We start from the raw sequence: 26935 nt of genomic DNA, 5'->3' as shown, positions 1-26935 counted from the left end.
TATTCCCCCTAATTCTCCTCCTCTCCTCCGTAATAGTCCTCCTCGTACTCTGCTCCACCTTCGTAGTCTTGTGACTCGTCAGGGTGGGACGCCTGATGAGGAGCATCCTCAGGTGGACTTTGAGGAAGAGGTTGGGGGGGGGGGGGGGGGGGGCAGTGGCTCTCCATTGCCCTGTTCTAGGTTAGTAGGGTCGAAAGTGGTGAGTCTTGTATTCACCATTGTTGTAGGGGTCTGATGTCAACACTAGCTTTCTGAGGCTCTCAATGAGAGCACCAAAATGTTTACCGAGATTTTCGGAAACTATATTAATAAAAAGTAAGAGAGATTAATGATATGGAATTTAGAAGATATAAACAAGATTTTTACGTGGTTGGGGCGTTAATGAGTCTTAGTCCACGAGGCAGTTGTATTAGAGCTTGGAAAGTCCTTAACAATGGAGTTTCTCTCTATGTTTTAGCAGAGTAACTGTATACAAGCCAAAAAGAGGTCCCTTCTCCAGTGCTCTGTCACCTGTATTTATAGGCTCACAGGAGCACCGGGCTTGGGTCGGGCTGACCCGAGCCCAACAAGGATATAAATACCCATGGCTTCTCTATCGGAAGCCCAATACAAAGGATAAAAATATAAAAGACAAAGAATGATCAAAGCCCACTGGCCCAGCCCAAAGCCTATATTTTGCCCGAAAAAATGGGGCTATTGGTCTGGGCATTCCGAGTTACGAGGCAGACTCAGGGGACAAAATCAGTCAGTGTAGTGGCAGCGCAGGTCTGAACCAATGGCATGCAATCCCGAGGTGGCCTTTTTCGCAGGTGAAAAGTGGGGACAACCCCCAAGCGTCATGGGGTGGCTTCAGGGTCTCGGATGCTTTTTCCTGCCAACCCTGAGGACTTGACCCGGGTTCGTTTACCTCTGTCCCTCTTCATTTACCATTGGCCCGGATCTTTCACACAGGTCCTGGATCGTTTATCAAGCTCCGGGATCATTTTGCATACTTTCGGCCGTAACCCCAAACAGCTATATGTCTCCGGGATGACCGTCCCAGATCATCCTTCCTGGACACCGTCCGGGTCTAGACCCACACTTGGGCCGTCGTCATCGATCATTCCCTGCCAAGCGGACCTGGGCTGGGCCCAGCCTCCAATTACCCAGTTAGTGGGCCTGGACCACCATCCCGGACCCAAGGCAGGAAATGGGGATAACAGTAGTATTTAATTCTTTTAAGAGATATCACAAACTTCCGAGCCAACTTAATCCCAGTTATCCTGAAAAAGAAGCTTCCATAACCATCAGGCCCTGACACCTTCATCCCAGGAATAGCATAGAAAATCCCTTTAACCTCTTGCTGAGTAAATTCAGTTTGAAGAATTCCAATATGATGAGCTGAAAGCAATGGTGCCATCTCCACTATAGCTTTAATAACATTCAGCATGTTAGTCATAGTAGTACCCAAAAGCTCCTGATAATAATCCAAAAAAGCATCCTTGACATCTTCGGAATTATCTACCCAAAGCCCTCTCCCATTCTTAATTGAATTAATTATGTTATGAGCCATTCTTGTCTTCAAAGATGTATGAAAAAATGCAGTGTTTTCATCCCCAAATTGAACCCAATTTGTCTTAGCTTTTTGAGCTAAAAACATACAACAAGCTTTGCTTAATTGAATATAATTTCCTCGAGCCTCCTTTTCCTTATCTATGATAATACCATTTAGAGGATCCTATTGCAAAGCATCCTGACACTCAAGCATGATCTGTTTTGCTTGTAACTCAGCTACTTGAATATCATTGAACCCTTTCCTGTTAATATCCAAGAGCACTCCCTTTAATCTCTTCAGCTTCTTGACTACTTTATACATAGGAGTACCGGATAGAGCCTCTTCCCAACTAGATTTTACAAGCACACCAAAATTCTTTGCATCCCTCCACATTTTGTAGTACCAAAAAGGTTTATGCCCTTTGCATGTATCCTGGTAAAATGAGACAAGGATCGGGCAATGATCAAAAGCACCTTTTGGGAGAAAAACAACCTTAGAATTCGGAAATGCATCTGCCCATTTTGGGTTCACCACAGCTCTATCAATTTTGGAACAAACTCTGTCTTCTGCCTGCTGCTTGTTGTTCCAAGTATAAAAACACCCTGAGTACTTAAGATCTTCCATCTGGCAATGCAGCAAACAATATCTAAATCTTTCAGATGGTTTTTTATTAGTCTTATTCCCTACCCTTTCCTTAGAGTAAAGAATCTCATTAAAGTCCCCCAAAATCATCCAAGCCTCATCAATGTTACTAGCCGAATCCACAATCTCTTGCCATAAACTTCCTATGCCCACTTCATCATTGTAGCCACAGACAAAGGTAATATAAAACCTCATATTCATATGCGGAGATTGAGCCACACAATGGATTAATTTGCTTGTACAAACTCTGAAATCTATAGTATACATACAAGGATTCCAAGCCACTATTATTCTCCTTTATCAACCCAAGCATTATTATTCAGAAAACATCATCCAAAAAATAAGCTATTGTAAATGACTCCCATATTTTTATTTTTCACCTTTGTTTCCAAGAGACTAACTAAACCAATCTTCTTGGAGTTGATTAATTGCTTGATCTCAGTATGCTTTTGATGGTTGTTAATCCCTCTTACATTCCAACATATGATTCTATCCATTAGAGATAGAGGGATCTCCCCCCTTATCAATAGTTTGCCTCTGCTCCTTATCCAAATCAAACCTTGAATCCAGCATCCCAAAGGAATTATTCACCTCTGTGATATTTTCCATTGATGCTGGCAACTTTTTCCCTTTAACAAGTTTTTGAAAACCATCTGCTTCCACAACTTGCTTCTTCCCCTCTGCCTGCATACTGTTTACAGATTTTTTTGGCACCCAGGTCTACTGTGTTACACCAGTGATTGGCCCTTTCTTCTTGCATATAGCTGTCGTATGACCCATACCCTTACAATGCTCACAAAGAACAGGCAGCCATTCATAATTCACAGTAAGCTCAATATCTTGATCCAATTCGTTGATGAATGAAATTACATGTGGAAATGCTTGTGTAATCAATACCTCAACCATTATCCTTGGAAAGTGTAGTCTTTCCCTTCTTTTTGTAATCATTTCCACCTGAATCGGTTTACCCAGCTGACCCACAATCTTGAATAATGATTTATCTTCCCAGTATTTGATATCTAGACCCCCAAGTTGAATCCATATAGGAACTTTCTTGACATCCTCCTTTGTAAAATCATCCCTAGGGTTCCACGTTTTCATGATAAGAGGCTTCTTATCAAAGAAGATATAACCACCACTGATGACCTTATCCCTATCCTCCATATTTTGAAATCTAACAATGAAGACACCATGAGACAGAGTACCAACTTTATCTACTCCATTATGCTGCCAAATCCTTCTCATAAAACCTTCTAGCACATGTAAAGGTGGGTTAGCACCTAGTACATAACAAACAATAGCCGATTGCCAGTAATTTATTTCCTCTTCAATGTCTTCCAGCTCAATTTTAACCCCAATTGGCCTCTCCATATGTTCCTTGTCCTGCACTTGCTCCCCTATTTTCGAGCTCACAAAGCTATTATCCAGATTTTTGACTAATTTCCCAGAATGAAGAATGGGAGGAGATGTCAACTTACCCGTAGCAATGTCTTGCGCAATGCAATTAGAAGCCACCAACCAGTTCAAAAAATCCTGCCTGATCTCACTCTGTCACTTCAGATAAGCCTCTGTCGATCGAGGCAAGAGTATTGCGCCCAAATGCTGAGAAGGCTCATCTTCGTCATCCGCAATTTCCAGCTCCTTAACTCCCAAAATCTCATCCATGGATCTAGTTTTAACTCCCCGATCTGAAGAAGACGGTCCCCGTTTCTTTTTCTTGCCTGAAGCTCTAGTTTTCCCCTGCACCTTTGCCCCCTTTGCCATGACACCAGGAAACTCACCGAGAGAGAAAAGAAGAGAGAAAAACTTGAATACGCTTTTGAGATCACGTATGTTTTATGTTTTTATGTCTTCTGTTTTATGTTATGCTTTAGTAGTTTTTCCTTACTAGGCATTAGGCTCATTCCTTTTTATTTAGATGGTGCAGGTAAATGAACATGGAAGACAGGAAAGATCCTAGGTGGCTTTGGCATGTGTATTGGGAGAGGACTAAAGAAATGGACCAATGGAATCGATCGAGGATGACATTGATATTTGAGTCTTTTATTTATGTATTTATGATTTCCGCATTTAGTATTTGAACAGTTAAAATAAAGGTTTAATTTTCTTTATGATTTTTATGTAATAATAATGGGATCTCATATTTTGGATTTTCTATAATAAAGTTATATTATTTTATGAATATATCCAAAAGATAGTAGTATATCTTAGTAGTTTTTAAAAGTCCGAGGTCTTTAAGTTAGTCGGGTCTTTACATTCTTACTAACACCTTCAATTTCAAACAAAGATAAACGTCTTTTTACTAGGGGTGTTCGTGGTGCGGTTGGTGCGATTTTTCTCTAATTTTTTGGACCAAACCGCATATGCGGTTTGAACAATTTTCCAAACCGCAACCCGCACCGCATAGACCTCAAACCGTATAAACCGCACTGCAAAAATGCGGTGTGGTGTGGTGCAGTTTTGGCGGTTTATACCTATCGCCAAATAATTTAAAAATTAAATATTATAATTAAGAAAGATTCATAATAAATCTCATAACCATAAAGTGTTTAACAAAAGAATTAAATGTACAACAAGCTAATAAACTTTAAGCAAGACAATAAAAATATAACAAACTAATAACAAATAAAAAATGTAATATAAAAGTAAATATTATTTTAATTAAGGAGGAATATATTTAGATTGAAGTAGAATATGTGTTAGCATCCTATGAAACATTATATTTCTTTCTAGATATTGTGTATATTATATTATACTATATAAATATTTATGCATTAACTTTAAATGTAGTAAAATTGAAAAAAAATAATATAAAAAAGTTAATATATATAATGATGCGGTGCGGTGTGGTTTGAACCACATTTATAAAATTTAAAATCGCAAACCGCACCGCACCGCGCGGTTTGGCAAAAATACAAACCGCAACTGCACCGCGAAGGGTTCTAAACCGCAAATTGCGGTGCGATGTGGGCGGTTTTATGAACACCCCTACTTTTTACTAATCGATTTTTAGAATTACATTCCCAATGATGCATACAATTTTCACAAATAAGGCGACAAAGATAATCTCAAGTAAACAATTTTCTGTTGTGGAAGATCAATAACAACCACAACCACAAAGCATACTTAGAATTCTTAGAGATTTCACAACAATATAATTTTTATGGTTTACTTGTCCCCAGGCCTATTTGATTCTACTTACTCACACACTACTAACAACTCCTCGGGTTAATTAGTAGAGGCAGATTGAGAATTTTGTTCAAATTTCCTTTAAGCAAAGATTGCTCATGGTGAAAGGACAAGATTTAGGTTTTTTTTCAAGTATTTTTTCAAAATTACACAATAATATGCAAAGAGAAATAAAATAGGGCAAAATAGATAATGTTAACTAAAATTGAACAAAAGTTGGGAGACATAGCATGCCATCAACCGTAAAGAAAATAAAGCAACAATTAGGAAGCAAAAATTGCCATCAACTAGTAAATGTGCACAAAAATAAATAAAATAAATTACAATAAAGGTTAGGAGGCACAAGTGTCACCAACTAAAAAAAATAGAAAGCATAAGTATAAATAGATATATATATATATAAGTAAAAAGAAATTATGGGTGGTAGAACTGTCCCAAATTTTCTTCTTATATATATTTTTTTCTTTAGTTATATATATATTTTATATTTTTGTATATATATATTTTTTATGTGCAAAAATTAAATAACTAGTAAAATAATTTACTAACCTTGAGATAAATTTCGTTTCTTTTCTTGCAACTCCCCGGCAATGACGCCATAAACTTGATGAACCCAAAATGGGTATGTTTCAAATATTTATAACTCGCAAGAGCACGAATCGTATATGGAATATAGTGTACTTATAAGTTCAATAATATTTATAAGTACATTGATTCCCAAGTTTTAGTAATAGTAGAAATTAATCAAACAATCACTTATTCAAATTAGATATTCTATTTAAGCACAAGTTATTATAAAAATATAGGATTTATCTTCACTTTTTAAGATATAATTTCAAAGTATTTAGTGTGAATCAATGTAAAGAAACAACAAATAAATTAATGAATATTATTTATAAGGCAAAACATAATATTTTTGTTCTAAGCATTTGATGTGCACAATTTAATGGCACACCTAAATAAACTAATATTATGATTTTGCACTAATGAAGAACAAAGTGTAAATATATGCTAACAATAAAATATACATGATATTTAAGATGAAATAAGATATGTGAAGAAGAAAAATCCATAAACTTTGTTGCACAAATGGGAAATCAACATACAAAATAAATACTATCTAGTTACATATTGTTTCATCATCACCTTGATAATTTTAAAAAGATTAGAAACTCATAACTAGAATGGAAATTACAAAACAAAGAGAATACATACTTGAAAAAATGCTCTTGAAAAACACTAAAATGGAGGAGAGAATGGTAGAAAAGATTATGGTAACAAAAAATTAAGCACCCACAAATGGTCTTGAAATTCCCTATTTATAGCCAAAATGAAAGTATTAAAATAATAAATTTAAATTAATTAACTTGATTAAATTAACTAAATAAAATAAATATGACATGTAGAGGTAAATTTTAGGTGTAATAATGATTTTGGGGTAAATTTTGTAGAAAAGTTGGGTAAAAAGTGGCATTTTTGGACAAAGGACAATGGGACATTGTTGGGCTCAAGATGGAAAGAAGCAACTGGGTTTGGTGGTTAATTCGCAACTGGGTTGTGGGCTGTAGCTGGGCAAGGCCTAGGCGGACCTGGGGGTGCTAAGAGGCAAGCGGGCCTTGGGCTAGCTGAGGCGTGTGGGCCCAGTCGTATGGGCTGGGCTGAGAAGGGAGCTGAAGGCCTGGCTGACTTTCTTTTTCTTTAATTTCAAAAATACCATTTTTCTTTTCTTGTCTCTTCTTTATTTTCAAGCATAACAAAAAATGCAAAGTACATCCTACAAAATAAATAAACATTAAATTATAATCAAATATTTTCAATTATAAAATAAATCATATTAAGTCCATGAAAATATTAATTAAAATTTAATTTACTTTGGCAATTAAGTTCAATAAAATCACATTTTTAACTTTTAATCTAACAACACTAATTTCAAATAATTACACTACAACATATTATAATAAAATATCTATAAAAATACGCAAAAATCTATAAAATCATAATGAGACTAATAAATTCAAAATTACTTAAAAAACTTAATCAATTAATTAAAAACTCAAGAACTAAGCAACAATTGGCTTACAAAATGTGGTAAAATAACTTTATTTTGTAGAGTTATTACTAAGTGACCATATGGTCGATCAAGCGTACTTGGCACTTTGTCTTCTAAGCAACCATAGGGTCGGTCAAGCGTATATCACACTCCTGGATAGACCTAACCATATCGACATGTGCTTAGTGTCATGAGTTGGCATTTTGACAGCGGAAATGCCTGTGCGGCACCTTTACTCCTCTGAGCCAAGGTCAATCTTCCAACCATTCGAATAACAATGGACACATTTTTTGCACAATCGTGTGCCTCCGCACACTTCTGTCTCTTGAACAACTCGTACAGAGTCACGCTCTCAAGAATTTATGAGTGCATCCGTGCATCAAGGATCTCTAGCCAAGATACTCACACTGTCCATAAGTTCCCACTATGGCAAGGCAAATCCCAACAACGATGCTCACATAGACATTCACAAGCCAAGGTAGCAGGTGTGGCCAAGAGCCAATGCCAAGTTGACGTGCCAACTCCTCTCGTCATGCCCCAGTCGATACTATTCGAATAGCTCCCATCATAGACCAAGGAGTCCCATACATCCATAGTCCAATCCTCAAGGCAGCATGCCTTCACGTATGTTGGCAGGCTCTCGAGACTAGCTGCCAGACTAGTAGCACACACTGGACATCTGTCCTTCTCAAGCATTATGCACCATTCAATGCATGTATGCTAGTAAGTCCCACGAATGAATTCCCATGCTATCTCGTGTCAAGACTCGTGGTCATGGTGCGCCCCAATGTCTCTTGAAGGTTTGGGCCACGCTCCATGCAAGCGGCATATCTGCAAACCAAGAGAACCATACCCATAAACCTCTATCAGCACACTTCAACGCGCTACCAGGGCGCTCCGGTAATGTCCATGAGTACTCCTACTCATGGAGACTAGGGGTGCACACAGGTCAGGATTTCGGGTTTTTGGTGCATCGGGTTCGAGTTTTGTAGGTTTCGGGGTTGGAAATGGGGTACCGAACCTGCTCTGAATTTTTCAATTTTTTTGGGTAATTTCAGGTATCAGGTTTGGTTGGGTCAGGTGGGGTCGGGTTTTGGGTGGGATTGGGTCGAAAATGGGCTTTGGGCTGAAAATGGGCCTTGCTAAAAAAAAATCAAAAATACCAACCCTTTGACACTTTTTTATTTTTTATTTTTACTTTTCACATGTTTTTTTAACAGCGTTGTTAATTTGGTTCAATTGATTTTTTATAACTTGGGCCTTGGTAAATTTTTTTAAAAGGGTAAAGGGTTAGGGTTTTTTTGTCATCAAATTTAAATTAAAATTAAAATTAAATTTTGTTTTTTTATTTGTTCACCTGAACCCGTGTGTATGTATTTACCACACCTAAACTCGACCTGAACATACTCGAGTTAGGGTCTAATTCGACCTGAAATTAACGGGTTTGGCCAAAAAGTGGGTTTTGGGGTTGTGGGTTGTATTGGTTTTCAGGTTTTGCGGGTCAAATTTTCACCCTTAATGGAGACATATGAGTCCCCTTGTGGTCCTCATATGCCCACCCTACTAGCCCTCACGACTAGTAGTAGCTCACTGGACGCACCTGCGTCAGGGGGTGGTGGAGAGCTGACACTAGGTGCTCCCCCTACAAAGAGCCTTCTGAGCTTTTAGCCTTCTACCAGGAACATATATATGATTTTTGCTTGGGAGACATATTTGGCTCTCAGCTCACCGGATCTTTGAATCTCCTAAATCTTATCGCACCACTGAGTTCATTGCCCCTTCAATATGGAACCTACCAAGTCCCATCCATTTTCGTGCAATATTGAAGATATTTACGAAAATGTCACTGTCGTATAAACTAGGCATCGACATGCTTACCAACCTGCACCCTCGCCTGTGCATCTGACCGAGCACTAACCTAGCCTATAAGTTATACTCAGTGCACTATTTTCACCCTTGACTTATAAGTCAAGTCTTTCGACCTGCGCTTAGCGCGCTATTGTCGCCCTTGACTTATAAGTTAAGCCTTTCAATCAAGTAAAACAGACAAGCATACATTATATATTACAAGTATGCACAACACAGTTAACATGTTTAATTTAACAGCCCAAGCATAGTCATAACCATGTTCAATAATCGGGCTAAGCCCTAATCACATACTTGGTGCAATTTTCTTACATCTAGTCCAAGCACTAGATAGATAAGAACGACCCTTGAGCACGATCCTGTCTCGAGCCCAAGCGGTAACCTAGTCACAACCATAAATAATATCCTCATAATGATTCAATCCCATAAACAAATTTCGGGATCAATCTCGTGCCCTGGGGACCTCAAATTCCACCCAACGAGGTGGTGGAATCATCCCATGAGCCCCTAAGTTCTTCCCATGCTCTAAAAATGAGGTTTGCTGAAGTTGACATAGGGCAGAGGCACCCAAACAAGTCAGAGAGTTCCAAGGAACTCCCCCGCATAGCACAAGGGCACTCAGTTAAATGGAAGGGGCGCCTAAGCAAGTCAGAGAGCCCCCAAAGCCCTCTCTGCTTAGCGTAGGGGTGCCACCTCGCATACTCAGAATTCTGGGTTGAGTTTTCTGCAATTCCTTCGACCCAAACTCGCCCCAATCCAACCTAAGTGTAGAGTCCAAGAACTTTACTTAGCTAATTGTTTAGTAGTATTATAGTATGTTTAGTGTTATCTTTGTTACTATGGATTTTTGGTTCAGACCGGGAATTATTTGGACACTCATAGTAGTACTTATAGATTTTCTAAGTTTAACCTATAGTTTAAGAATATTAAGTATAACCTAAGGTTTGATTAATGTGACTGATATTAAGGATTATATTTACTATATTATAAGGTTTAGACATCAACCAATAGGATTTTAAGCACATGTTATGAATGGTGATTAAGGATTAAAGATTTTTGAGGATTAAATATAATAAGGAGTAAAGTTTGAATGTTATAGGGTCAGTCAGCAGCTTTGAGTACGTTGAGAGCTTAGTCAAGGCTGTTTACTCCATTCAAACCTAGCTAAAAATGTGTAATTTCGTGTTTAAATATTCAGCGTGTGCCGATATATCGCAGCGATAGGGGGCGATATGTCGCAGCACGTAGATACGGAAAACACGAAACGATGCACGGTCGCCTCGGGCATACTGGCCCAGGCGATATATCGCCTACAGGGGGCGATATATCGCCTCCTTCAGCATGGATTCAAACTCTTTTGAATTCATTTCCTTTCAGCCATTCAAACTCCTTCAACAGTCCAGCATTTTTTGGACGAGTCTTCAGCCTCTGCTGAACGATTATTCAAATGATTTTCACCTAAAAAGCCATTATTTTTATTTAAGTAAAATCAAGATATTTTCATTCCCAAACTCTATAAATAGGACCTAGTACCCAGCCATTATTCACCATTTGCTCTAAGTTCAGAAGCTGCTAGTGTTAAGTGAGTGTGAGAGTGTAAACACTTGGTTTGGGAAAAACTATAAGCTTAAACATCATATGCTTATCAAACACTTTGGGAAGTGAGTTCTATAGTATTTCGGTGAAGGTTAGATTGATCTTGCAAATCTTTGAGGTAAACCTGAAACTCTACTTCATTCATTTCATGTTATTTCCTTTCTCAAAACCTTCTACTCAGTCCCCTAACCTCATTCTTATTTTGGTTAGGGAATCCAAGTTCTTAAGCATATAAGTCGGTAAGAATGTTTTTATGGTTTAGTCTTTCCATCCTTTTCATTTCTTCTTCTTCTTTCAACTCACTCATGTTCATTATGGTTTTAGGAGTGTTCCAAAAGTCCCAACTCAGTCCATTATATCCCGGTAACTTTGGTAAAGAAAATAGGCTAGAATCAATATGTTGTGTGCTTATGTTATCTATATGTTTTATGTTATTAAAAGTGTTATGATATGTATGTATGTTTGTAGGCTTGGGCATATGACCCATATGACTAACAAGACCCCAAATGGGTTATGGGCATATGACCTACTTAGCTAGTGGGACCCCATTAATCCCATGGGCATATGACTTGTTTAGTCTATGGGACCCCAAGTAATAATGGCCATTATAATAAGTGTATGTTATATGTATTATGTTAAGTCTTTATGTTTTCTTATGAAATTATGTATATGACTTTGTGTTAGATTTTCCTTGCTGGGCATTAGGCTCATTCCTTTTTGTTTTATGTGCAGGAAAATAAGCTTAGAGGCGGTAAGATTCGTGACGCTTGGAGGATGTGTATCGATGGTGAATGGAGTCAAGGGGCCGAGCGTTAATCGATTCGAGGATGTAGTTTCGGTTTTATGTCTTTTTACATGTATTTTCCGCACTAATTATGTAATGTCTTATTATTTTAAATTATGTTTTTGTTTTAAAGACAATGGGATCCCATATCCGTTTTGGTATTTACTTTGTAAGTAACTCTTATTTTATAAGTTACTTAATAAAATTATGGTATTTTCGCAAATGTAAGTTATTTTAAGGATTTTATGTATAGTTTCGTTAATGGTCCAAATAGTCTAGAGTAGTGGGTCATTACACTAAGCCTTCAAAAATCACCAAACCAAGTTTCCAGACTTGATTTTTGACCTCTATACACCTCATACAACTTAGATAATCAAAACCCAACCTTATTAGACCACATAAACACACTTAAAACCTAGCTGAACATAACTTACCTTTGTTGAGTTTCAAACTCAACTTAAGCTTCAAATTATGAAATTCCAACTTTAAACATAATTTCCCAGCAGTAACAAGTATGAAAATAAGTTTATAAACCACTTTCCATCATCAATTCAACCTTTAAACCACCCTAAGGCCACCAACTATGAATTTGAAAATCAAAACCCCATCTATTCTTAAGAACACCAAGAACACATCAAGAACAAACAAGAAAGGTTACCTTTGAGATGGATTTCAAATTTCCCTTGATCACAGAAGACTAATAGCAACAGCTACCCCTTCTCCCCAAGCCCAAAAATCTTCCTAGAATCCTCAAAGTGTTAGAGCTTGATCTCGGATTTCAAACTTCCAAGCCTTGGCTTGCTTCTAAGGTTTCAAGATGATTCCAAAGGAGAGAGGTAAGAGAATAACGTGGAAGTCCTAGAGTGTTCAACACTTGATTCATTTGACTCAACCTAATAGCCAAAATACCATTTTTCCTTCACCCAAGCCAATAATTGCCCATTTAACCAAACCAATGGAATTTTGGTCTTTTCCCGAGATTCCCACTAATCTCAAATATTACTCTAATTTCCCAATTAAATTCATTATACCCAAATACTCATCAAATAATTTCCCATTACCCGATAGATCCTGGTAATACACTAAATTACCAAAATACCCCTAGGCTCACCCCGAGCCGGGTATTTAATCCCGTTGTGACATTTCTACTAACTTGCTCACTAGGATCGTCTCGTGCCGAGTAACCCAAATATATCCACATAATTTGGTCTCAATCACAAATCACATATATTTACAAATATACCCTCAACAGATCAAAATTATGAAAATATTATTCTAATAAGAAACGGGCCCACATGCATATATAATACACTTAGACACGCATAAACAGTTATATCATAATATAACTCATGTAATTCACATAATCATACATATATAATCACAAAATACACACAATATCCATTTATGCCCTCCCGGCACATTAATCAAGGCACTAAGCCTGATTAGCAAATTTGGGATGTTACAATTATCCCCTTCTTACATGAATTTCGTCCTCAAAATTTTACCTGAACAGCTTGTGATACTGATCCTACATATTTGACTCCAATTCCCAGGTCGCCTCCTCGACCTTATTGTTCCTCCATAATACCTTAACAAAAGGTATGATTTTATTCCTTAAGACCTTGTCCTTCTTGTCTAATATCTGGACTGACTACTCCTTATAGGATAGGTTTGCTTGCAGCTCTAGATCTTCGTAACTCAATACATAAGCCTCATTTGACAAATACTTCTGAAGCATCGAAATATGAAACACATTGTGCACGATTGACAATGTCGGAGGTAAGGTTGGCCTATAGGCCACCTAACCAATCCTCTCTAGGTTCTCAAAAGGTCCTAGAAATCTAGGGCTCAACTTTCTCTTCTTCTCAAACCTCTTCACTCATTTCAATGGTGAAACTCTAAGGAAGACATAGTCTCCCACTTGGAACTCCACGTTCTTGCGCTTTAGATCTGAATAGCTTTTCTGTCTACTCTGTGATGCGAGCATTCGAGCTCTAATCTTTTTTATAGCCTCATTGGTCCTCTGAAATGCTTCAAGACCCAAGCATTTCCTTTCACCCATCTTATCCCAGTGAATGGGCAATCTACACTTCCTTCCATACATCATCTGATAAGGAGCCACTCCAATGGTTGACTAATAGTTGTTATTGTAGGAAAACTCTATCAAAGGAAACTACTTACTCCAGGACCCTTCAAAGTCCAAAACGCATGCTTGAAGCATGTCTTCTAATATCTATATCATTCTCTCAGACTGACCATCTGTCAAAGGATGATAAGCTGTACTAGATTTCAACTGTGTACCCACAGCTTTTTGCAAAATTCCTCATAACTTGGAAGTAAATGTGGGGTACCGATCTGACACAATCGACTTTAGAGACCCATGAAGACGCACTATCTCTCTCACTTAGAGATCTGCATACTGGTCAATTGTATAAGTCTTCCTCACTGGTAGAAAGGGAGCTGATTTGGTGTATCGATCCACGATAACCCACACTGAATCCTGTTGACCCACTGTCCTAGACAACCCAATCATAAAATCCATTGTGATGTCCTCCCACTTCCATTATGAGATATCCAAAGGCTGTAATAGCCCTGCTGGTCTCTGATACTCAACCTTGACCTACTGACACGTGAGACACTTAGCCACATATTCGGTTACATCCCTCTTCATCCCAGGCCACCAAAATAAAGTTTTCATATCCTGATGCATCTTTGTGGTGCCTGGATGCAAAGAGTAAGGGGTAGTATGAGGTTCATCCAGAATCTCCCGTCTAATAACAACATCCATTAGAACACAAATCTAACCCTTATATCTTAATAAACCCAGATCTGGCACTGTATAGTCCCTAGCCACTCCAGCTAGGATATCCCCTCTAATCTTCATCAAATGTGGATCATTCAATTGACTTTCATTTATCCTCTCTAAAAGAGTAGATTGTTGGGTGATGTTGGCTAACTGGCCCACCATTAGCTCTATCTTTACTTTGGTCATATCCTCTGTCGATTCCTTAGATATCTGCCTCAAACTACATAATTGTCCTGGACATTTCCAGCTTAAGGCATATTCCATCACGTTGGCTTTCCCTGGATGATACAAGCTTAGATTTCACAGTCATAATCCTTCACCATCTCTAACCAATGCCTCTGTCTCATGTTCATATCCTCTTGTGTGAAGAAATACTTCAATCTCTTATGGTCAGTGTATATCTCACACTTCTCCCTATAGAGGTAATGTCTCCATACCCTTAGTGCAAAGATCATCGCTGCAAACTCTAGAGCATGTGTAGGGTATATGTATTCATATTCCTTCAACAAACATGATGCATAAGCAATCAACTTCCCTACCTGCATAAGAACACAACCCAGACCCTGTCTCGAGGCATCACAATAAACCACAAACTTCTCCTAATCCTTTGGAAGACTCAGTACTGGAGTTGTAATCAATCATTGTTTCAACTTTTGGAAGTTGTTCTTACACTTATCTTACCACAAAAAATTTTGGTTCTTGCATGTCAGTTTCGTCAGTGGGGTAGCAATCCATGAGAACCCTTCCACAAAGTGTCTTTAATAACCCGCTAATCCAAGGAAACGTCTGACCTATGAAGCATTCCTTGGCCTTGGCCAATCTCTGACCGCCTCAATCATAGCTGGGTCCACGTTGATTCCATCTCTGCTGAAATGTGACTAAGGAAAGTCACCTGCAGTAACCAGAACTCGAACTTCTTGAACTTTGCATACAGTCTGTGTTCCCTCAACCTTTGTAAAACTAACCTGAGATGATGCTCATGCTCTTCCTCTGACTGAGAATAAACTAGAATAACCAACATGGATGATCTTCAAGTGAAGCCTATGTCGACCATTTCTAGCATAGCTATGCTTCATCAGTTTCATGTTAAGGAGGTTGGTGCCCTTGTGGAGAAGACTGTTTCGGTAGGCTTTAAAGAGGTATGGATCGATATTCTATTTAATTTGTTTCACTTACGTACGCACAACTATAATTTAGGGCCTACATATACAAACACATGCCATGCATATATATAGGGAAGATTGAGTTTTTATGCTTAATGAGGGGTACTAATTAAAAAATGCTAGGCATTTTTATCATTTCAAAATAATGCCAATTATTTTGAGCATACCCAAAATACCCCTAACATAACTCCCCCCCCCCCCCCCCCCCAATTTTGATTGCTCCTTTCTCTCTGTCACTCTCTCGGTTCATCTCCCCTGCCCGACTCACCAAAAACGAGCCAAAAATGCCTTCGCCATCGAAGTCATCGAAGCCTCCATCTCACTGATGTATCGCCTCTGTCAAAGCCTCTATTTCTCCTTCTTCCAGCCCTCTGGTCCCTCATCTCTCAATCTCGCATAAAAAACCCACGAGCAATTCCTTCTCATCACAGCTCGTCCCTCTCTCTCGAATCTCAATCTATACCAAAACCCACGTTCGATAGGGGTTCTAGTTTCTCCCTCTTCACGAGCTCATGTGGTCCCTCTCGTTTAACATTACAAAGGTAATCTCTTAATTTTTTATTTCATTCAATTTGTGTTTGTAGAGTTAGATTTTAGGATTGCGTTGTGTGTTTGTGCCTGGTTCTGGGTTTAAATCTGGTTGGTTAATGTATGGATTAGTGTGGGTATGTTAAGAGTGAAGTCTGGGTATTTTTGTGGTTATGGTAAGGCTGCTTGATGGTGGTTCGACGAGGTTTCGATGCTTGCTCAAAAAGCTCGATAGGTTAAGCCATTAAGGGTTCCAGGTTTAGGCTCGATGAGGTTCGATGCATGCTCGATTGAGTTTGATAGGTTAGGTCATTTGGGGTTCCAGGTTTATGCTTCTGTGGGTTTGATGCATGTTCGAATGAGTTCCATAGGATAGGCCCATTAGGGTTTCTAGGTTTAAGATTAAGGGATTTGATGCATACTCGATGGGGGATCGATGCATGCTCGATGGGTTGGGTATTTTTTTGGGTTCGATGGTGTTCGATGTTTGTTCGATGAATGCTCGAGGTTGGTTCGATAGGGTGGGCCTTAGAGGTTCCAGGAGTGGGTTCGATGGTGATTTGATGCATGCTCGAGGTTGGTTCGATAGGATGGTGCTTAGGGGTTCCTGGTGCGTGGTTGGTAGAGTTTGATGCATTCCCGATATAAGCTTGATTGAGTAGGAATTTAGGGGTTCGATGCATACTCAATGGGTCTTCAATGGGGGTGTTGTCTGGGTTCGATAGGGTAGGCCATCTAGGGTATAGGATAATGTTGTAGTGGTTCGATGCAAGCTCGATAGTGGTTTGATGGATATTGTAAGCTTGTTCAATGAGGTATTTTTTTTATGGAAATGTATAGTTTTTCGATTCGATGGGTGTTCGATGGGTACTCAATAGGGGTTCGATGTTTGCATTTATGTTTACTGATGGATTTTTCATGTGATTCTGTTTAACTGTATTTTTTTTTTGTAGATGATGAAGTTTCTTTTTCCCTTGACAGATCACTTTCCCCGTCGAGTCACATACATGGGTAATGGTTACTTTAAAACAATCAAGGACAAGTTTGAGGAGCTCGGATTGATCGTAAAAGGGCGAAGGAATCCCCTTTCAAATAGTTTTTCGTGGCTGAGAAGTTGGACTTCTCTACATCTCTCATACATCAATTAATGTTACACAAGATCCAGTGCAACAAAGAGGATGAGTTGCATTTTTATTTGGGATCTAGACCCTGTAGATTTGGTAGAGGCGGGTTTGCTCTAGTTACGGGGTTGAACTGTAGTGCTGGGCCATCTGAGACTGATTTGAAGAATCACCTGAATAGTGACCACTTAATAAATGAGTACTTTAATGATGAAGAAACAGTGAAGATAATGCATTTGGAGGCTGCTTTAAAAAATTGCACTGTAGTTGAAGATGCCTACAAGTTGGGCCTATGTTTCATTGTTAGGGGTTTTACTTGCACGAGAGGGCAAGTTAAATGTCTGGATAGATTCGCTGAAGATGGTGGAGGACACTGAGTACTTCTTTACTTACCCATGGGGGAAGGTGTCTTTTAATAAGCTTATGGATGCATGTCCATGCATCATCAGAAAAAGGAACTATGAGAAGAAGAAGGAAGTTAAGGGGAAACTGAAAGAAGCAAAATATAGTTTGTATGGTTATGTCCCTGCATTGCAGTATTGGGCATACGAGGCCATCTAGAAGTTTGCACGTGAGTATGGTATTAACCATGAAAACTAGTTTCTGAGGATGCTCAGTTGGTCGAGCAATAAGGAGCGTCCTATTTCAAAGGCCGACCCTGCCATGATGTTAGTGTAAGTTCTTATATATTATGTCAAAATACATTATTCTTTGGTGGTTTCAAACTAACTTAATGCTTTGTGTTTAATGTAGTTGCTTGTGTTGTCCATGTTGAAGCTTCAGCCTTCGGAGATAGATTATTATAGCGCTCTAAGTGAGGGTGATGCTCCCTTGTATCATGGCTTGGGACAAGAAGAAGAGGATGAAACTCCCACTAATTTTGAGAAGGTGGCAGAGATAGTTGCTGAGGTTGCGAAGGCAGCCAATATTTTTGTTGATGCTAGCCCTGATGATGAGGATACCACAGTCCCCGTCGGCCCCACACCCTCGGACCCAGCCCCATTGGTAGCTGCGACCCCAGCTCCTAATCAACCTGATTTACGAGAGGTGTTGGAGAGGTTGGAGCGAGTCGAGAGTCGTCAGGATACCGTCCTACAAAACCAGGTAATCATCATGGATGTTGTCAATAAGATCTTGACATTTGTACAAGATCTTCAGAAAGACATGACAGAGAATGATTCTGATTTTGACTCACTTGACGTACCAGATGATTACGTCGTACATGACATAGGCACTCCTTCGCTGATAGTATTCACAATAGATTCTGAGGCCCCAGGTGTTGCTATTATAGAACGTGGGGATGTTGCCGGGGTAGAGTTTGAATTGGCCAAGAGGAAAACACGCAAACCTAAAAAATTTGGAGACTACACCGACCCAACCAGGAAGAAACCACGTGTGAATGCGTTCGATGATGTGCCATTAGTCCTCAACTCTCTAAAGAAGCCACTTGCTATACAGTATATGACGGTCGGCAAGTGGTTGCTCGGTGATATTCCAAACAAGATGAAGAGGGATGTCAAAACCGGGATGCATGGTTCGAGTTGGTTTCTGATGCTGAAGATACCACTCTTTTGGCTCTATGATGGGGTAAGTGATTTTTTTAATATGTTTTATCTTGTTTGTATTTCCAAAATTTTCATATGGGTTTAATAGGGTTAGATGGGTACTTGGCAGGGGTTAAAATGGGTCTGTTGTTAGGTTCGATGTGGGTTAGATAGTCGTTCAATAGAGTTCGATGGGTAGAGGCAGATCTTATGGAAACACATTCGGAAACTCACAGGCTAGTCTGGTCTCATTGGCATGACCTGAGTGGTGTCAACCACACTGGCTAAGAATCCAATGCAACCTCCTTGCAATATATCTCTAGCCCTCAAAACAGAAATCATAGGTATGCGAGGTCCATCCACAGTATCAATAAACACAAAAGAATCCTCACCTTCAGGATCAAAGGGTGTAGAGTCCAAGAACTTTACTTAGCTAATTATTTAGTAGTATTATAGTATGTATAGTATTATCTTTGTAACTGTGGATTTTTGGTTCAGACCGGGAATTGTTTGGACACTCATAGTAGTACTTATAGATTTTCTAAGTTTAACCTATAGTTTAAGAATATTAAGTTTAACCTAAGGTTTGATTATATGACTGATATTAAGGATAATATTTGTTATACTATAAGGTTTCGATGAGGACCAATAGGATTTTAAGCACATGTTATGAATGGGTGATTAAGGATTAAGTATTTTGAGGATTAAATTTAATAAGGAGTAAAATTTGAATGCTATATGGTCAGTCAGCAGCTTTGAATACGTTGAGGGCTTAGTCAAGGATGTTTACTCCATTCAAACTTAGCTAAAAATGTGTAATTTCGTGTTTAAATATTCAGCGTGTGCCAATATATCGCAGCTATAGGGGGCGATATATCGCAGCACGTAGATATGGAAAACACGAAACGATGCACGGTCGCCTCGGGCATACTGGCCCAGGCAATATATCGCCTCCTTCAGCATAATTCAAATGTTTTTGAATTCTTTTTCCTTTCAGCCATTCAACTTCTTCATAAGTCCAGCATCTTTTGAACGAGTCTTCAGCCTCTGCTGAACGATTATTCAAATTATTTTCACTTAAAAAGCTATTATTTTTATTCAAGTAAAATTAAGATTCCTTCATTCCCAAACTCTATAAATAGGACCTAGTACCCAGCCATTATTCACCTTTTACTCTAAGTTCAGAAGCTGCAAGTGCTAGGAGAGTGTGAGAGTTAAACACTTGGGTGGGGAAATCATAAGCTTAATCATCTTAAGCTTATCAAACACTTTGGGAAGTAAGATTTCATAGTATTTCGGTTCAAGGATTAGATTGATCTACAAGTCCTCAAGGTATTCAACACACTCTAGTTCATTGGTTTTATGTTATGTTTCCCTTCTCTTAGTCTTCTACTCAGTCTTCTAACCTCATTCTTATTTTAGTTAGGGAATCTAAGTTCTTGAGCACATAAGTTTTGGTAAGTGTGACTTTCAATAGTTTAGTCTTTCCATTCCTTTCATTTCATCTCTTTTTCTTCATTAGACTCACCCTGTTATATATGGTTTTAGGAGTGTTCCAAAAAGTCCCAACGCTGTCCTCTTATCCCGGTAACTTTGGTAAGGAAAATAGGATAGAATCTATATGTTTTATGCTTATGTTATCTTATGTGTTATGTTATGAAATATGTTATAAATATGTTATGAATATGTATGTTTGTAGGCTTGGGCATATGACCCATAAGGCTAACAAGACCCCAAATAGATTATGGGCATATGACCTACTTAGCTAGTAGGACCCCATTAATCTCTTGGGCATATGACTTGTTTAGTCTATGGGACCCCAAGTAATAATGGCCATTATAATAAGTGTATGTAATAAGTGTTATGATATGTCTTTATGATTATTTATGAAATTCATGTTTATGACTATGTGTTAGATTTTCCTTGCTGGGCATTAGGCTCATTCCTTTTTGTTTTATGTGCAGGAAAATAGCTTTAGAGGCGGTAAGATTCGTGGATGCTTAGAGAATGTGTATCGATGGTGAATGGAGTCAAGGAGCCGAGCGTTATTCGATTCGAGGATGTAGTTTTGTTTTATGTCTTTTGACATTTATTTTCCGCACTATTTATGTAATGTCTTTTTATTTTAAATTATGTTTTGTTTTTAAGATGATGGGATCCCATATCCTACTTATTTTATGAAAGTAACTCTATTTCTACAAGTTTCCAATAAAGTATGGTATTTTCGCAAAAATGTAAGTTTTATGTATAGTTCCGTTAATGGTCCAAAAGTCTAGAGTAGTGGGTCATTACAAAGGGGACCATCTTCCGTCTGCAATCTATGGTTGCCTCATACTTCACTAACCAATCCATACCCATAATCATGTCAAATTCAGTCATAACTAACTCTATCAAATCCACTGACAACTATTTGCCCTCCACTGTCACTAGCAAAGATATGACCTGTAACGACCCAAATTCGCTAATAAGGCTTAAGGGCCTTGATTAGTGTGCCTGGAGGGCTAAGGCCTGTTATGTGTGTGGGGTGGTGGGACACCTTACGAAAGACTGCCCGACAGTGAAGAAGGGTGAAGCAGGAAAAGTTGATAGCTTGACTCCAGCTCGAGTATTCACTTTGACGCAGGTGGAGGCCGAGGCTAGTCCATCGGTAGTGACAGGTCAGCTTTCTAGTGCTGGCACTCCTTTTACTGTTTTGATAGCCTCTGGTGCTATGCATTCGTTTGTATCTGATAAGGTGATTGATAGATTGTGTAGACCTAGTGAGTATAGTACCTCAGGGTTTGGAACTATTTTGTTTACAGGGGAACTGGTAGTATCTAGGAGGTGGATTAGAGCACTGCCAGTGATAGTTGATGGTAGGGAGTGTTAGGAAAATATAAATTGCCTCAATGGAAATGGTAAGATAATGTTATAACTCTATGCAAAATATTACAATGGACAAGGTTGATTAAGTAAATTGTTACAACTATATAACTGAAAATACAAATAAAGCAAAGGAAATGAAGAAGATGATGAAGAAGAAGAGAATAGTAAAATACAACTCAAAGCAAAAAGTTACAAATAAAATAAAGTGTTTGGACCAAATGAAAAGATTACAACTCTTAAACAAAGTATACAAATAAATAGAACAAGAGAATAAGAAGAAGAAAAATAGAATAAAAAGAAGAACATAAACACAAGTGAACTCTCACTTACACAACCTAAGTGAAGAGGGTTGGGGATCACCAACTTGAATAAGGTTTAAAACCTTTGTCCAAAAGCTTATTTCCCCTAACTCAAGCACTAAGGGATCTTTCTCAAATATTGGAAAAGCTTTATGGAATTATCAAGCCTCAAGGTGTTTCTAGCCAAGTGCTCTAATTGATAGAAATGTTGTGTCTTACAAGTGAGCATTAGGCTCCTATTTATAGAGTTTAGAGACACCCTTTGAATTTCAAATTCCACCAACCCCATGGTTGTTACCAATGATTAATTGGATGTTTTATGGAACTAAAATAGAGATTTGGGAGTTACTTGGCCTTTGGAAACGTTCAAAATTGGATAAAAAAAAAGTTGGAAGAGGTTGTCAGGCACTAGGGCCGCAGCGCTTGCTACCAGGCGCCGCGGCCCTCAGTCAGTTCCAGCAATGATTTTTTTAGTTTTTTTCAAAACGTTCCAAATTATATCAACTTGATTTTGTAACTTCCATACACATTATGGGAGTTAAAATCACATCTCTATCAGCCATTTCTCATATGGCTTTAAGAAATTCATCTCAATATTGTGTAACAACAAATCTACACAATAATGGGTGATATTTAGGAGTTACAAATTTGTGATGAATTTGTAACACCAAATATGTTACATGTTTAGATATTTCACATATATCCAAATAATGTAACTCTCTATTATATGTTACAATATGTGACACTCTATGTCACATTTATTTAATCTAAAACATTATATTATAAAATAATATAACAGGGAGTTGTCAGTAGATTTGATTGAGTTGGGTATGAAGGATTTTGATATGATCTTAGGTATGGATTGGTTGGTTAGATATGGAGCTACCATTGACTGTAGGAAGAAGATGGTAATTTTTGAGCCAAAGGGTGAGGATCCCTTTGTTTTTGTGGGAGCGGTGCATGGACCCCGCGTACCCAGGATATCTGCATTGAGAGCCAAAGACTTGTTACAGGGTGGATGTATAGGCTTTCCGACTAGTGTGGTGGATACCACCAGAGTTTCAACAGTAGGGCCGGTGGAGACCAGATTGGTTTGCGAGTTCCTGGATGTGTTTCCTAAGGATTTTCCTGGGTTGCCGCCGCGTAGAGAGATATAGTTTGTCATTGAGTTGGCGCCAGGGATAGAGCCAGTGTTGAGGGCACCATATAGGATGGCACTGGCGGAATTGAAAGAATTAAAGATACAATTGCAGGAGCTTCTGGATTTGGGGTTTATCAGGCCTAGTTACTCGCCATGGGGTGCTCTAGTTTTGTTTGTAAAGAAGAAGGATGGCACTTTGAGAATGTGCATCGACTACCGAGAATTGAACAAGTTGACTATCAAGAATAAGTATCCCCTCCCAAGGATTGATGACATGTTCGATCAGCTGCAGGGTAAGACAGTGTTCTCAAAGATTGATCTTCGATCTGGTTATCACCAGTTGAGGATCAAAGATGAGGACATACCTAAGACGGTCTTCCAAACGCGGTATGGGCACTATGAGTTCTTGGTCATGTCTTTTGGTTTGACCAATGCCCCAACAACCTTTATGGATCTAATGAACATGGTGCTCAAGGATTTCCTAGATCAGTTCATTATTGTCTTCATCGACGACATCTTGGTGCATTCCAGTTCAGAGGCAGAGCACGAGCTTCATCTTCGACAGGTTCTTTAGAGATTGAGGGAGCATCAGTTGTACGCTAAGTTTAAGAAGTGTGAATTTTGGTTACCCGAAGTGACATTCCTTGGACATATCGTAGGTGCATATGGGATTAAGGTGGATCCATCTAAGGTAGAGGCAGTTAGGGATTGGCTGAGGCCAAGGAACGCCACGAAGGTGCGGAGTTTTCTTGGTTTGGTAAGTTACTACAGACGGTTTGTAGAGGGCTTCTCGAAGATAGCAGCACCGATGACAGAATTGACACGGAAGAATCTGAAGTTTATCTGGTCAGACAAGTGTGAAGACAGTTTTCAAGAGTTGAAGCGACGACTTATTACAACGCCAGTGTTGAGTCTTCCTTCGGGGGGAAGTTTGTTGTTTACTGTGATGCATCGAGGTTGGGTTTAGGCTGTGTGTTGATGCAAAATGAGAAGGTTATAGCTTATGCATCACGACAGCTGAAGGAGTATGAGCAGCGGTATCCTACTCATGATTTGGAGTTGGCAGCAGTGGTGTTTGCACTGAAGATTTGGCGACATTTTCTGTATGGAGAGAAGTGCGAGGTATATACTGACCATAAGAGTCTGAAGTATTTCTTTACACAGAAGGACCTGAACATGAGGCAGAGGTGTTGGCTGGTGTTGGTAAAGGACTATGATTATGATATTCTTTACCATCCGGGGAAAGCCAATGTGGTGGCAGATGCATTGAGCCGGAGAGGTCCAAGTCAGTTATATAGTTCCATTCAGATCTCAAGGAAGTTAGCTGATGAAATGGTCAGAGCTGGGATAGAGTTGGTGGTAGGCCGGTTGGCCAATATTACTCTGCAGTCGACTCTGCTAGAGCGGATCAAAGAAGGACAGTTTGCTGACGCTCAGTTACAGGAGGTCAGGGAGAATGTCTTAGCGGGATTAGCTAAGGACTATTCTATATCTGAGGTTGGGTTACTTCGGTATCAGGGACGGATATGTGTTCCAGCTGATGAGGGGATCAGACGAGAGATACTAGATGAGTCTCGTATGACACCGTACTCACTTCATCCGGGCACCACGAAGATGTACCAAGATTTACGGACATTGTATTGGTGGCCCTGGATGAAGAAGGATGTGGTGGAATACGTTGCCAGATGCTTAACCTGTCAGCAGGTGAAAGCTGAGCATCAGCGACGGATTTTGTGGGAGGTTTACCCAGAACAGTGGGGCTTCATGACTCGGTGTGAGTGATAGTGGATAAATACACTAAGTCAGCCCATTTTCTACCAGTGAGATCGACATATACTATAGATCAGTATGCGGATTTGTATGTGAGGGAGATCGTACATCTCCATGGGGTTCCTAAGTCTATAGTGTCAGACCGGGATCCTATTTTCACTTCCAAGTTTTGGGGTGGTCTGCAGAAGGCTTTAGGGACTCAGTTAAAGTTCAGTACAGCCTTTCATCCTCAGACTAACGGGCAGTTTGAGAGGAAAATTCAGGTATTGGAGGATATGCTCAAAGCATGTGTGATTGATTTTGAGGGTTAATGGAGTAAGTATCTTCCGTTGATTGAATTTTCGTATAACAATAGTTATCAGTCAATGATTGGAGTGGCTCCTTATGAATTGTTGTATGGGAGGAAGTGTAGATCACCCATTCATTGGGATGAGATGGGTGAGAGGAGATATTTGGGGCCAGACATGGTTCCGAGGACAAGTGAAGCTATAGAGAAGATCCGGGCTAGAATGTTCGCCTCTCAGAGCAGATAGAAAAGCTACGCTGATCCTAAGCGTAGGGACGTGGAGTTCCGAGTTGGGGACCACATGTTTCTTTGAGTTTCACCTTTGCGAGGGATGAGGAGGTTAGGAAAGAAGGGCAAGCTATGCCCTAGATTCATAGGACCATTTGAAATCCTGGAAAGGATTGGTCAGGTGGCGTACAGGTTAGCCTTACCGCCATCATTGTCTGGAGTTCATGACTTATTCCATGTTTCTATGCTCCGGAAGTACATCTCAGATGTGACTCATGTGTTTAGGTATGAAGACTTGGAGTTACAGACAGACTTGGCTTATGAAGAGCAACCGGTTCAGATCTTAGATCGAAAAGATAAAGTATTGCGGAATAAGACAATTCCTCTTGTTAAAGTGCTGTAGAGAAATAGTAAGGTCGAGGAGGCGACCTGGGAGCTTAAGACAGCGATGCGGGATCAGTACCCCGAGTTGTTCAGGTAAATTTCGAGGACGAAATTCTCATTAGGAGGGGATAGTTGTAACGACCCAAATTCGCTAATAAGGCTTAAGGGCCTTGATTAGTGTGCCTGGAGGGCATAATGAGAATTATGTGTGACTTTAATGAGTAAAATGCATGATTATGATTTAAAGCATGTTATATGACTATTTGATTATTCGAGATGCATGACTATGTGTATTAGTATGCATGTAGGCCCTAATTAGGTTAGAATGGCATAATCGTAATTTTGGCCATTATGGGCATAACTGTATTTATATATGTGATAATTGTTGAGACCACATTATTATGTAGATATATCTGTGATCTGTGACTCGAGACGATCCTAGTGAGCGGTTTAGCGGATAAGTCACGGCGGAGATTTATACCCGGCACAGGGCGAGCCTAGGGGTATAAATGGGAATTTAGTGAGTATATTGGAGTCTATTTTGACATTGAGGAATATAATTGGTGATTAATTAGGTATCGGGAGGAAAGTGGAAAATATTAGAGACACTCGAGGAATTAGCGGGAATTGGGTAAAATGACTAAAATGCCCCTAAGTAGATTAAAGGGTTTATAATTAATAGGGAGGGCATTTTGGTCAATTGTCTTCTCAGAGATAAGTATGTTGAGGCTTTATACTTAGTGGGAATTGTAGAAAAAAAAAAGGTAGAAGGCTGTGGAAAGAAAGAAAAGAAGGAAAAGGAAGAAAAAGAAAAGGGAGAAAACAGAGTTGTTTTCCTAGGAGTCAGTTGGTGATCTCCTTCACCATTTCTGGGTGTTTTCTTGGAGCAAAACTCAGAGGGGAGCTAGGTTAGGCTGAACAACAGGAATCCTGAGCTAGGCTTGAAGAGTTGGAAGGACTTAGCAAGAACACACCATCACTTGAGGTAAAACTTTGTAGTTCCTTCAGTTCTGGTTTTGGATTTTAACTAAGGTTTCTAAGCTGAGTTGATGGGGAATTCTAGGGAAGTTGGAGCCAAGGGTTGAGGAAGAGCAAGCTAAAGAGGTCTAGAGGCAACTTGAAGTCGAATTTCCATCAAA

The 26935-nt window shown here is 39.2% G+C and overlaps 2 protein-coding genes across 2 annotated transcripts; both read right to left on the bottom strand.

Annotated features, from left to right (window-relative positions):
- Window positions 1-1141: 1141 nt before the first annotated feature.
- Window positions 1142-2371, bottom strand: LOC133795724 (uncharacterized). The gene is made up of 2 exons (XM_062233177.1): window positions 1738-2371; window positions 1142-1629 (listed from the first exon to the last, which is right to left on the bottom strand). Exons 1-2 carry the CDS (start codon window positions 2369-2371, stop codon window positions 1142-1144), a joined length of 1122 nt encoding a protein of 373 aa, XP_062089161.1.
- A 525-nt stretch (window positions 2372-2896) lies between these two features.
- LOC133795723 (uncharacterized) lies at window positions 2897-3940 on the bottom strand. Its single transcript, XM_062233176.1, has 2 exons — window positions 3732-3940; window positions 2897-3593 (listed from the first exon to the last, which is right to left on the bottom strand). The coding sequence occupies exons 1-2, from the start codon at window positions 3938-3940 to the stop codon at window positions 2897-2899; spliced, it is 906 nt and encodes a 301-aa protein (XP_062089160.1).
- Window positions 3941-26935: the final 22995 nt, after the last annotated feature.

Source organism: Humulus lupulus, chromosome 8, assembly GCF_963169125.1.
Source record: "Humulus lupulus chromosome 8, drHumLupu1.1, whole genome shotgun sequence".
Lineage (NCBI taxonomy): Eukaryota > Viridiplantae > Streptophyta > Magnoliopsida > Rosales > Cannabaceae > Humulus > Humulus lupulus.
Note: the sequence above shows the minus strand (reverse complement) of the source record. Positions and strands in the feature narration are given on the sequence as shown.

Coding starts and splice junctions, on each gene's coding strand:
- LOC133795724 (XM_062233177.1), bottom strand. CDS start 2,371: ATGAGGTTTTATATTACCTTTGTCTGTGGCTACAATGATGAAGTGGGC. Junction 1,630..1,737: donor AAAACAGATCATGCTTGAGT/GTCAGGATGCTT, acceptor GTATGTTTTTAG/CTCAAAAAGCTAAGACAAAT.
- LOC133795723 (XM_062233176.1), bottom strand. CDS start 3,940: ATGGCAAAGGGGGCAAAGGTGCAGGGGAAAACTAGAGCTTCAGGCAAG. Junction 3,594..3,731: donor TCGACAGAGGCTTATCTGAA/GTGACAGAGTGA, acceptor TCTGGATAATAG/CTTTGTGAGCTCGAAAATAG.